Source organism: Ursus maritimus, unplaced genomic scaffold (assembly GCF_017311325.1).
Source record: "Ursus maritimus isolate PB19 unplaced genomic scaffold, ASM1731132v1 scaffold_13, whole genome shotgun sequence".
NCBI lineage: Eukaryota > Metazoa > Chordata > Mammalia > Carnivora > Ursidae > Ursus > Ursus maritimus.
The window spans coordinates 48622236-48635260 of NW_024423675.1; the positions used below are offsets into that span (position 1 = coordinate 48622236).

At 39.4% G+C, this 13025-nt stretch overlaps 1 protein-coding gene across 24 annotated transcripts in view; it reads left to right on the forward strand.

The window, feature by feature from the left end:
- The first annotated feature begins 20 nt into the window (after positions 1-20).
- AIG1 (androgen induced 1) overlaps positions 21-13025 on the forward strand; it is a 322928-nt gene continuing 309923 nt past the window's right edge. For 22 of the 24 annotated variants that reach the window (XM_040627866.1, XM_040627863.1, XM_040627869.1 and 19 more), the window contains exon 1: positions 21-270. In XM_040627866.1, coding sequence (XP_040483800.1) covers positions 130-270 — 141 coding nt within the window. In that variant the 5' untranslated portion in view covers positions 21-129. Of the gene's footprint in view, positions 271-395; positions 763-13025 lie in introns of those variants that run through there. The other 2 variants (XM_040627887.1, XM_040627886.1) reach the window with 2 other exon arrangements.

Sequence of the window (13025 nt, forward strand, 5' to 3'; positions counted from 1 at the left end):
CCCCGCTCCGCCCCGCCCCGCCCCGCCCCGCGGCCGGCAGCGCCAGGGTTCCCCCGGCGCCCGCCCCCGCGCGCCCTGCGCCTCCAGGCCTCCCTCCTCGCCTTCCAGCCTGCCAGGCCTTTCGCGAACATGGCGCTTGTCCCGTGCCAGGTGCTGCGGGTGGCGATCCTGCTGTCCTACTGCTCTATCCTGTGCAACTACAAGGCCATCGAAATGCCCTCGCATCAGACCTACGGCGGGAGCTGGAAATTCCTGACGTTCATTGATCTGGTAAGGCCTTCCGCTCCTCTCCCCCGTCCGCCCTGCACCCCGAGTCGGTGTGGGTGGGTGGGTGGGTGCGCGGGCACCTGCGCGCGCGCCTGCAGCCTCCACCGGTGTCCTCGCCTCTTCCTCAGTGGTTGCGTCTAAAGGCCTCGCTGCCGCCGTAGCGGCTCCTCTGAACCACCCGTTTCATGGTAGCTGGGGCACGAGTGGAGGTGGGCACAGCCAGGTGGTGGGCTCTTTGGAGGGGAACACAGACCTGCTTCTGAGAGGTGACACGGAAAGAGTCTCAACTTAACAAATGGATCAGACGACCTTGATCGTGCGTGGCCTCAGACCCGTTCGTCCTCAACGTGCTTTCCAGAGCATCCACCGTGGGATCAAGTTGCAGCAACTGAAGGAAACTGGGTATTGTTGAATTACTTGGAGCTTCCTCTGAAAGGACCAAAATCCTCGTAAAGAAGAGAAAGCGCCTAATAAAGTTGTCTCCTTTGCATCTCTTTTCTTGCCCCCATTGTCAGTAATTTACTTCTAACCTTTCTCCCAGAAACATTAGGGGAGAGGTTTTCAAAATGCATTTCCAGTATGTCTTTACACTCCTTATATTTCCACCTAAGAGTTCTCAATAGTTTGCATAAGCAGCTCTGTTGGCACAACAGGATAGCCTTGGTAGTTGCAGTTGTTTTTGTTTTTTAAGAAAAGCTTATCTACTTCCGGCACTAACAAAGGTCAGAGTATCAGAACATGAGCATAAGGCCCAATGATGAGATGGGTGAAATCTAGGAGTTTAAGGGGGAAAGGTGACTAATTTAGACTGGGTGAAACACACACTCGACGATGACCAAATATGGGTAGAGGGTTAGAACAAATCAAGGAGTTCCAAGGATTAGAGAAAATGTGGAAGCAAATCCTGGGACACCAGAACTGCCCATCCAAGGATTATACACAAGGTTGGCTGCATCAGCAAGATTACAATCTCTAATTGTTGACCCTCCGTTTTGATGAAGACGACATGCTTTGTGTGTTAAGATACTTCCAAAGGCTTAGGATCCCTCAAAGAAGTGCAGTCAGAGGTGCTTTTGTTTAGAGACCCCACTTTATATTTGTTTCATGTTAGATACTTTCAAAGAAGAACTTAAGTGCTTTTTCTCAGCAGTTTCCAAACTATGTACGTGCCTTTGGGCTCCAAGACTTCCCAGGGCATAGAGGGTTTCAAGGGTTTCAGTTTTCAGATCCTCAACTTCCATCTCTTTCTTGAAACCGATCTGCCTCTGAGCATGGCTAATGCCTGCCAGTTCTTCCTCCTTCTTCCTCATGACAAGGCTCTGTGCTGCATTTATCTGTTACTTTTAGCATTCGGAATACAGATTGTCACCAAGACTATCTTCCCGTTTGACTGAAAAAATGAAGTCAGACTTGTTTTGACAGAAAGTCTAATTGGGTTGATAGGCTTGTCGATGAGAATGGGCTCTGCCAATTATGGGATAGAGCAGACATTTTCCATAGATTGAGTGAAAGCTGCAGCCCTGAGGTTCTGATAAATATGTATCAGAACATTCGAAATCATGTTCCTTTTTCAAGTGTTTAAACTTATGTTAAAAATGTTTAGATGTTATTTAAAAGTATGTGCATAGATTTTCGAAATTCTTTTAGGGGCTATGCAAATAAAATTCCTCTTGGATCACTCACTACCTTATCCCATTCCTAATCAGCCCTCACTTAGAGCTGGCCCACTCCAGTGTCACCAAGGAGCAGGGCTGAGCTGAATGAAGTATTGTTGGAGACCCTACCGGGGCCACGGGAGCTATGAATAGTCCTCAGAAGCCCCTTTGTATTAGGTACAGTTTGGGGGGAGCAAGGGTGGGGGTCAGCAGTGAGAGTGGTAGAAATTGAGGGTATCCGTTAACCCGTGAGCGATGACTAGTTCTCACATTGGCATTGCTTACTGTGTGTTAAAAAACAAAGCTCTCTTGGGGCACCTGGGTGGCTCAGTCATTAAGCGTCTGCCTTTGGCTCAGCGCGTGATCCCAGGGTCCTGGGATCGAGCCCTGCATCGGGCTCCATGCTCAGCTGGGAGCCTGCTTCTTCCTCTCCCACTCCACTCCCACCGCTTGTGTTCCCTCTCTCGCTGGCTGTCTCTCTCTCTCTGTCAAATAAATAAATAAAATCTTTAAAATTAAAAAAAAAAGCCAAGGCTCTCAAGAAACAATATACTTCTCATTACCTTTGTATGACATGATACCACAGTAGAGCCAATTTGACTCTATGGAAACTGCCATACAGTTTCTATTTTCGCATTTGATGACTGCACATGCCTGTTTTAAATATTTATTCACCACAAATGCACTTTTGTCTACTAGAATTCAGGCCATAAGTTCAAACTTGATTTGGTTTGTTTCATATTTGGATTCAGTTTGTGCAGGGCCTTCAGCCAGTTATCCAGACTTTTTACTTTCTGTGACTTCTGATTGAAATGTAATAATTATCTTTAATCAAGAGTTCCTGTGAGAAAGTATGTCTAGACTAAATTCATCAAAACAGTCATGCAAAGTGTTATTCTTTTAATTGTTAGAGATTTAGAGTCTTTAGAGCTTATGCACTGTAAGGTTGTTGAGACAGTGACCTGCGCAATCCTTAGTAATGGCATGAAAAAATTAGGCTACTATAATTTACCTATTTGACTTTTCCTTTTTTTCCATGTTTAAAACAAACTATGAACTTTATTACTTAGTCCCTTGGACAGTTGTAATGATTCTAAGCTACTTAGAGTGGTTTTGGAAGAGGGTTTAGCTTCTAAAACTTTAATGAGAAGGCCCTTTTTCTAGCCAACTTGGATTGCAGAGTCAGGACATTATCCTGATGGCCACAGTCTGATTCCATGTTCCACCACATCCATTTACCAGAATGTAAGTCAGGAGTCTCAGGCTAGATGTGTCTGGGAGCAGATGGGTTCTGTGGCAGTGGCCATTCCAGCTATATCCTTATCTTTCATTGAGTGTTAGAGTCATCCCAATAGCATCAGAGCTCGTGGTTAAAAACTGAAACACAAGTTTTTGCTATCAGTAATCTTACACTGTTCTTCCCCAAGAACTTCTTTCCCTGGCACTGAGAAACTGTAAGAGGGCTAAAGTGTTTCAAAAATTCACGTTAGTAAATAAAAATGGAGCACTGTCTTGGTATGGTAGGCAGACTAATGACCCCTCAAAGATGGCTAATCCCTAGAACCTATGAGTATGTTAGGTTACATGGCAAAGGAAATTAAGGTTGCTAGTCTGCTGACCTTAAAATAGGGAGGTTATCCCAGATTATCCATGTGGCCCAATGTAGTCACAAAGGTTCTTAAAATGGAAGGAGGCAGAAGGGAAGTGTCAGTTGGAAGAAGATGTGACTGTGGACGAAAGTCACAGGGAGACACAACATTGCTGTGTTGGAAGGTGGAGGAAGGGGCCGAGAGCCAAGGAATGTGGGAGGTGTGTAGAAGCCAGAAAGAACAGAAAATAAATTCTTCTCTAGAGCCTTGAGAAGAAACCAAATCCTGCTGACACCTTGATTTTAGCCCAGTGAGACCCATTTTGGACTTCTGAACTCCAGAACCATAAAACAATAAATTTGTGCTGTTTAAGCCACTGACTTTATGGTAATTTCTTATAGCAGCAATAGAAAATTAGTACACTTGGTTTTAAATCCTCTGACCCGGAAAAAAACTTAAATGTTGTCTTACTTATGCAGTGACTCAGCTAGTGCTTTATGTATATTAGATAACTGGTTAATTTTAGCATTAGCTTTAACCAAAATATAGGTTTTTGCCTACTGCATCCATGAAACTATGCAGAGGAGACATGACAATGGGCACTATGAGAATCTATAGAAACTGAACGACATCGGAAAATCTAGGTCTTTTCTTTACTGTGAAGTATTTTAGAATCTATCGTTATGCAGCAGGCCATGTCGGGAGAAGGAATACTCTCTTAACTAGAAATAAGCTAGAAAGCCAGAAAATGTAAATGAACTAATGTTTTCCTTAGCCAGTATCACAGCTGATGAATTTTCTTGAATTGATGCAAATTCATTCACTTATTTGCTGATTAAAGGGTAATTCCCCAAGTTATATAGTAATTGCTCCCAAAGATAGTAAAAATGAAGAATCAGAATAAAACCAGAATAAACACATTAAAAGAAAAAGGCAGTTGTATGTTGAGGCCTCCAAGTAGTGCTGGAGTGTAATAGGTGTTTAGTAAACATTTGAATAAATGGAAACTTTCCAAATATTCAGTGCGTTTTCCTGTCCTATTTCCTCCTGACACATTCAGAATAATAGAGATTTTTGAAACATACCAACCCAAATTTTCTTTAGATGTATATGGTACAATGTCTAACATATGAGTCAGAATCAACTTCTTTGAAAAACATGAACTGGACATTTGTTATATAAAAAATTAAATTAATACTGATATTGAATTTAAGACCTTTTGATTTTTAAAGATTGATAACAGAAATAGGCTATGCCATTTTCTCTAATTTGTAGTGTTCACCATTGTGAGGGTTCTAGTGTCTTCAGGCTCACCATATTCATTGCTTCTCTTGTGCTGACTTTTCCTTCCTGCATGGGCAGAGCACTGTTTAGACCCCACCTCCTCTGAGTGTGGTCTGAGGGCCAGTAAGAGTGACCTTATCTGGGAGCCTGTTAGAAATGTGGAACCTCGGGCCCCACTCCAGACCTTCTGAACAGAGTCAATGCTTTCAGCAAGACCATTACATGACTGCTTGGCATGTTCTGGTTTGGCGAATGCTGCCCTAGGCCACACTGGTTTTGTTCTGTAACTTAACATGGAATAGCTTGTAGGAAGCAGCCTCAATATTAATTCTGCCCACTATATTTAAAGCGTATCTAAGCCTATTTTGAAACATATTTAAGGTGACTTTCACTGTGGCATAATTAAAAACATGTTGTAAAAAATTACAACTTTGAAATAAAAGAGACAAATTTGTATTAGGCACTAGGGAGAGGTTATTTATTGCAATTGAAAAATAAATTTAGCTAATCTTCAGGGCAACCAAGGCAAAAAAAGAACATGTATTTGATTGCATTGTCCTTAGCATTGAAATAAAGGAAGCGTAGCAAATTATCAGGAAAAATAGAGTGGGTCTTTCCAGGAACTGACTTTCCAAGGTTATTTATCCCTCCGATTGTCATGTAAAGGACATTGGGTAGCATCGTAGATAATGCCTTTGATTGATTTTTAGCAGAATATATAGAAATATTCTTAAAACTGATGTTTCTTACATCGTGATTTTTATGAAAGCCAAAAACATGGTCTTACATTTTGACTGGGTGAAGGCATTTTTGTAGAGGCTTAAAGTAATTTAATCTAGGTATTTATTTTTGTTATCTAAATCCTTATTGCAAAAGAATTTTAAAAAATCACAGAGGGAGCAGGATAAATAAGGGCTCAGATGTTGAAAAGCTTGGGGTGTTCAAAGAGCAGGAAATGGTCAAGTATACCTGGGGGATACATTTTTTTGCTTTTAGACATGCTAAGAATTTTTGACATTTAAAAAAATGTTAAAAAGAATAAATTGCATAAGTATACTAACTAAAGCATTTAAGTTTGTCTTATATTTACTTATGTACTTGTAATAAAATATTCTTGACTCTAGTTCATGGCTTAATTTTAAATAGGAAATAAAATATCTTGAGAAGAGATTCTGTGTATCGTTATGTAACTATGGTACTTCGTTTTGCCAGTCAAAACCACAGAGTGCCATGTAAAGGCCAGTAGTTCATTGAGTACTCTGAACAAAATTAGGTGGGTTTTTTGTTTGTTTATTTGTTTTGTTTTGTTTGGATATCCTACAAAGAGGGTGAAATGGCACATTTTTTTTTTTCAGTAGAATTAGACTTGACCCTAAAATGTGCACATAAACTTTAAGGATGAAATAATGCTTTTTTTTTAACCCAAGGGAAGAATTTTGAGTATAACACTTCACATAGAATCCTCTTCACCCTCTTTGAAAATGTTTCTTTTGGATTAGACATAAAATAGGGGCCTGGTTTTGTCAGAGTGGGGGAAATAGTTGATGATATAATCACCAATTCCCTTTCTTAGTTGCAAATGTTATTGAAATTACAGAAAGTCATCTGACCACTAGTTGAGGTCACTTTTTTCCCATCCCCGCCATCCTCCATGTCTGGTATAACATTTAGCAAAATTGGTAGCTGCTCTTGAGGGTTTTCATTTGTTTCTCTGTGTTCCCCTGAAATGTCATATGTTTCTGTGGAAGTGTGAACAATAGTACAATTTTCCATATTGAATCAGATGTTCCTGTGATCCAAGCATATTTGGAAAAATCTTACTGCTTCAGATTCCATAACAACATAGCTTTCTTTTGTGTCTGGCCGCCTGTGGCTAGACAGTTAAAGGGCCCATTTCTCACCTGCAGGGTAGTCCTGCGAGGTATAGTGAGCACAGAGAACTCTTTGGACGTGAAAGACCCCTTGATGGGATCCATTGTGGAGTGGAGCAAGATCTGGAAGGTAGTTTGATAAGCTAGATCAAGATATGCTGATCAAGAATAACCAGATAAATTGCTTGAATTTACAAAGTGGCAAGAATTACTATCATTCTGAAGCTTGAGAAAATGAAATGTGTTCATTTACAGGGCTTTGGAAGCATGGAATTCTAAAAGGTCAGTTAGACAATGGTCTAGCCCCTTTGTATTGACTTACATTTAGACCTGTCAGACTGTTATAATTTAAAATTTTAATATCAAAAACAATACATAGAATTATAGAAAATTTGTGCAATTCAGAAAGCCATAGGGAAGAAATTATATTCCATTTTAATGATCCCTGATTTTCTGTGCCTCTTAGTATTTTAGTGCTTCAAGAGATGGTATTTATTTATTTATTTTTATTTTTAAAAAGATTTTTAAAAAGTCAGATGCCTAACTGACTGAGTCCCCCAGCCACCCCAAGGTGGTATTTATTTCAGAGCTTTGTACATACACAGAAACATACATAGAGAATCAGACTGCAGATATATATGTGTATGCACACATATATAGTCAAATTTCACAAAAAATTACACTGTTTACAAAAAATTACTTTTAAATTATAGGGAAAAATATTTACCACTCAGAGATACCAATGTTAGAATTTTGGTATTTACCTTTTAGCCATATACTTTCCTTTAAAACAGAAGTTCAGTGTATACATATGGTTTGTATACATTTATTTTTTGAATTAACATACACCAAAATTCACTTTTTTGTGTACAGTTCAATGATTTTTGACAGACGCATAGAATCATGTAGCCACCACCACAATCACATAAAAATATTCTTTAATGCTGACCCCTTCTAGTCAAATCCTTCCCTGGGACCACAGATTTGTTCCCTATTCCTATAGTTTTACCTTTCCCGAAAATATATATAAGGCAAACCATATGTAGCCTTTGAGTCTGGCACTTTTCATTTAGCACAATACATTTTAGATTCCTCCATGTTGAGTATATTGATGGTTTGTTCCGTCAATATTTTGCTGTTGAGTAGTAGTCCATGGTATTGATGTACCGCTTTGTCAATCCATTCATAAGTTGAAGCGCATTTGAGTTTTTTCTAGTCTGAGGAGATTATGAAAAAAGCTGCTATAAGCATTTTACATACAAGTTTTTGTATGAACATGAGTTTTCTTTTTCTTTTTTTGAGCAGGTACCCAGGAGTGGAATGGTTTGGTTATACAGCAAGTGTATGTTTGGCTATTTTCCAGAGTAGATCTGCCACGTTGCATTGCCATTAGCAATTCATGAGAGTTCCAGTTGCTCTGTGTCCTCATTAGTGTGTAGCGTGGTCAATCTTTCTTCTATTTTAATGATTCTAGCCCTTGTGTTTGGTTTTTTGGGTTTTTTTGGTTTTCTTTTGTTAACGAAGATTTTACGTATTTATTTGAGAGAGAGAGGGCACAAGGTGGGGAAGGGGCAGAGGGAGAGACAGAAGCAGACTCCCTGCTAATTGGGGGGGGCCCGACGTGGGGCTCCATCCCAGGCAGAACCCTGGGATCATGACCCGAGCCAAAGGCAGATGCTTAACCCATGGGGTCACCCTGGTGCCCCAGATTTCAGCCCTTTTATAGTGGTATCACACTGCAGTTCTAATTTGCATTTTCCTCATGACTGATGATGTTAAGCATCTTTTATTAAGTCTTTTTATATCATATGTGTATCGTCTTCAAAATGTCTGTTCAAATCTTTTGCTCATTAAAAAAAATAGGTTGTTTTCTTATTGTTAAGATTTGGGAGTTTTTGTATTTGCCAAATAGAAGTTCTCTGCCAAATATGTGATTTGTAAACATTTTTTCCCTGTCTGTGAGGTATCTTACATTTTAATAGTAGTGCCTTTTGCAGAGCTGAAGTTTATCATTTTTTAAAAAAGATTTTATTTATTTATTTGACAGAGAGAGACACAGCCAGCGAGAGAGGGAACACAAGCAGGGGGAGTGGGAGGGGAAGAAGCAGGCTCGATGTGGGGCTTGATCCCAGAACGCCGGGATCACGCCCTGAGCCAAAGGCAGACCTTTAACGACTGAGCCACCCAGGCAATCCCGTGAAGTTTATCATTTTGATGACATCCAATTAATTAATTTTTTCTTTCATGGAATATGCTTTTGATGTTTATCTAAGAACTTTTTACTTAACCCAAGCTCATAAGGAGTTTCTCCTCTATTCCCTTCTAGAAGTTTCATAGTTTAAGATTTTACATTTAGGCCTATGATCTACCTGGACTCTTTTTTGGATATGGTGTGAGCTAAGTGTTGAGTTGGGTTGCCCCCCCCCCCCCCCCGCCTTTTTTTGCAAATGGATGTTCATTGTTCCAGGACCATTTCTTGAAAAAGCTGTCCTTTCACCATTGAATTGCCTTTGCACCTTTGTCAGAAATCAATTTGACTACATTGTGGGTCTATTTCTGCTGTATGTGTTTGTTCACAAGTACCACACTGTATTGATTATGGCGGCCTTATTGTAAGTCTTGAAAGCAGGTAGTGTGTGAGTCCTCCAACTTTGTTCTTCTTCAAAATTTGTTGAGGCAATTCCAATTACTTCGTGGAATACTCTCACTGCAAGGACCCCGCATGGAGCCCTTTTATGGCCACACTCACTTTCTCCCTCTACCCCATCCCCAACCCCTGGCAACCATTAATTTATTCCATCTTTCTATGATTTTGTCATTTCAGGAATCTTATATAAATGAAATGATGTGCATATGATTTTTTAGAATTGGCTTTTTTCACTCAGACTAATTCTCTGGAGATTCACCCAAGTAGTTACATGTGTCAATAGTTTGTTCCTTTTTATCGCTGAGTAGTATTTCATGGTATGAGGGTATCACAGTTCAACTAGTCACCCATTAAAGGACATCTGAAGTGTTTCCAGTTTTGAGCTATTATGAATAAAGCTGCTATGAACATTCATGTGCAGGTTTTTGTGTGAACATAAGTTTTCATTTCTCTGGCATAAATATTCAAGAAGGCAGTTGCTGGGTTGTATGGTGCTTGCAAACTTAGTTTTCAAAGAAACTGCTCAGGACAACAGAGTGGCTGTACCATTTTTCATTTCACACTAGCAGTGTGTGAGCAATACAGTTTCTCCTCATTCTTGCCAGTTATTTGATGATATTCTTTATTTTAGTCATTTTGATTGGTATGTAGTGATATCTTATTGTGGTTATAATTTGCATTTCTCAAATAGGTAATAATGTTGCACATTTTTTCATGTGCTTACTTGCCATGCGTATATCCTCCTCAGTGAAACAGATAGTGTTTTTTTTTTATTAGTTTATAGTATTTATTTAGAGATGCTAAACTCACTTATTCATTGTAAGAGTTTTGCTGTAGAGTCCATGGGAATTTCTTTCTTTTCTTCTATGTAGGCAGTTTATGTTGTCTGATAATAGAGACAGTTTTCTTTTTTGTTTTCCAATCTTCATAGCTTTTATTTCTTTTTCATGTTTTATTACATTGGTTAAGACTTCTAGTACAATATCGGACAGAAGTTGTGAGAGTCGATAACCTTTCCTTATTTCTTTTTCAGGAAGAAAATAGTCTTTTACAATTAATTATGATGTTAACTATAAATCGTGTTGCAAATACTCTTTATCAGTTTGAGTATATTTCCTTCTACTCCTAGTTTGCTGAGAGTTTCCTTTTTTCAGCTCCTCTCTGTCCATGATTTCTCCCATTACTCTCCAATTCTCATATGCTCCTTTTCTTGGTTCCTCTGGCCAGAAAGATGGAATCCTTTCAGAGTTTTAGCCTCCCATACTGTCATGTAGTCCTACACAGTTGGGGCTGCCTTCACAGTGATGCAGCAAGGGAAAAAAAAAAAACCATACTCCCCCACCCCCAACTCTTCATACAAGAGCGCTTCCTTTTTCCCAGTTCCTCTAGCTAGAGAGATGGGTTTTCCTTGGGATTCTAAATACTTGTACTATTGCCAGTGCAGCTCTGTAACTGAGAGGGAATGAAAGGGGGGAAAAGCTGGGGTGGGGGAAGGTCTCCCTCACAATCTCTAGCATGTGGGAATCTTTTTCCCAGTGTTCTGGCTAGAAGAAAGTATTTGTCCTGGAATTTTGGCTGTCAGTGCTTGCTGTACAACTACAAGACTCAGCTTGCCCTCAGGTCAAATCTAGGCAAAAAAGGAAAATTAAAATCTACATATCTCTCCCCTTGTGGATCCTTATTCAAGTTTTTACAGTAGTTTCCAATCCACATGCTATGTGTACTTTTCGAAGTCCTCATATAGCTGCTTTTTTATTCTTTTCAGAGTTTTTAGTTCTAAGCAGTGAGAGTGATAGGCTATAGTCAGTTTTCACCATCTTGGCTGACACCAGAAGTAGCTTATGTATAGTTTTAATACCTGTTCTTATTCCAGCTAACATATTTTGTAAACATTTACCTCCGCCATTATACATTCTTCCATGATATTTTTAATGACTGCATATTCCTTAATTTGTATGTGTGTATTGATTGTCTCTGAACCTGTGAATAGATAAATCTTTATACACGTTTGTGATTATTTTCTTCGGATAAATTCTTAGAGGCAGAATTCTATACTGAAGTCTTCAAAAGATTATCTTAACTTTATTTATTTATTTATTTAAAGATTATTTATTTATTTATTTCACAGAGCTAGAGACAGCCAGCGAGAGAGGGAACACAGGCAGGGGGAGTGGGAGAGGAAAAAGCAGGCTTCCAGCAGAGAAGCCTGATATGGGGCTCGATCCCAGAATGCCGGGATCACGCCCTGGGCCGAAGGCAGACGCTTAACGACTGAGCCACCCAAGCGCCTCTATCTTGACTTTAAATCGATTTACACACTCTCCCATATTTGGAGTACTCATTTCTCTATATTCTAGCTTAATACTATGAATAGAAAAATACTTCCACTGATCACTCAAGGTCCTTAAATTTCACGGTGTCCTGTCCAGGAGATGCCCTGCAGATATTTCCTCACATATCTCATAAATGTAAGTGACTAGGTGTCTTTGACTCCAGGCTTACAAAAACCAATGGTATTAGACATAATTCGTTTGGGCTCATAAATATTTGAGCCAAGCATAAATCTTCAGTTGCCCAGAGCATCCCAATTAGAGTGGACCTGACGTGGCTAAAGTGAGCAAGAATAATTTTCTGTGCACAATAATCCTGGGTTTGGTTGTACATTCCATTCGTCTTGCACTGAGATTGTACTTTAGCTGAGTCATGAGTGATTTGCAAGATCCAGTTTGAAAAGCCAACATCAGGAGTCTGAAGAAAGTGTATTTGCTGTAACATTACACATCCTTTTCTTTGTAATCGTACTGATACATCTTTGCTATTTTAAAAAAGACAATTGAGTGATACAAATGCATATAGAATGTGGAAATATCCTCTTCTAACATATGAAGGCCTGTGTTCTAGGCCAGAACGGATCACTTCTGTGTCAGCCTCGGTCTCATCCAAGAAAGAGAAAGATGGCACTTAAATTGGGTAGTCTGAGTGAGTTTAGTGAAGGAATGATTTATGAGGGTGGACAGGGTATAGGCAAGTCACAAGCTACAATACAAAACTTGTAGGCTAGTAACAGGGGGCAGGCGACCACTGCTAGGCCTGAGCAGGGACTTTTGGTGCCCATGCAGCACGTGGGGACCCTTCAGGAACTGAATAAGCGAGACAAATACCCCACGTTTCCTTTTCTTCTTCTGTCTGATTTCCTGCCAGTACTTCTCATTGTTTAAACCCTGTAAGAAGTCATAGGGTCAGAAAGCCTCTTCATGCAGTGCATAAAGATCCACCAAAGGATCTTTATATAGGAAGAATTACTGAATTTAAATCTCCGACCACAAATATATTCAGAAGTCTCTGGCTAATTTGCAATTATTTGTATATGATGAAAGAACATTTATGTTTCACAAGTTATTTATTTATAGTTGAATATGTGGAATGATATTTCTTAACATGTACCTTTTAGTAAAATATGCTTTCAATTTATTGGAGAATTACATGCAACACGTTATATACCTATAACACAGAGGCTTTACAGTGTAAGAGGTGAGCACTTAGGTTCAGGATTCAGATGGAATTTGAATCCCAGCCTTTCCATCTACCAGCTGTCTGATTCTGGGTAAATTTATTATCTTCTCTAAAGCCTAATTTTTTTTTTCATTTGTTAAATGGGAATAATAATAGTATCTATCACATATATCTGTGAGGATTAAATGAGATAATCATA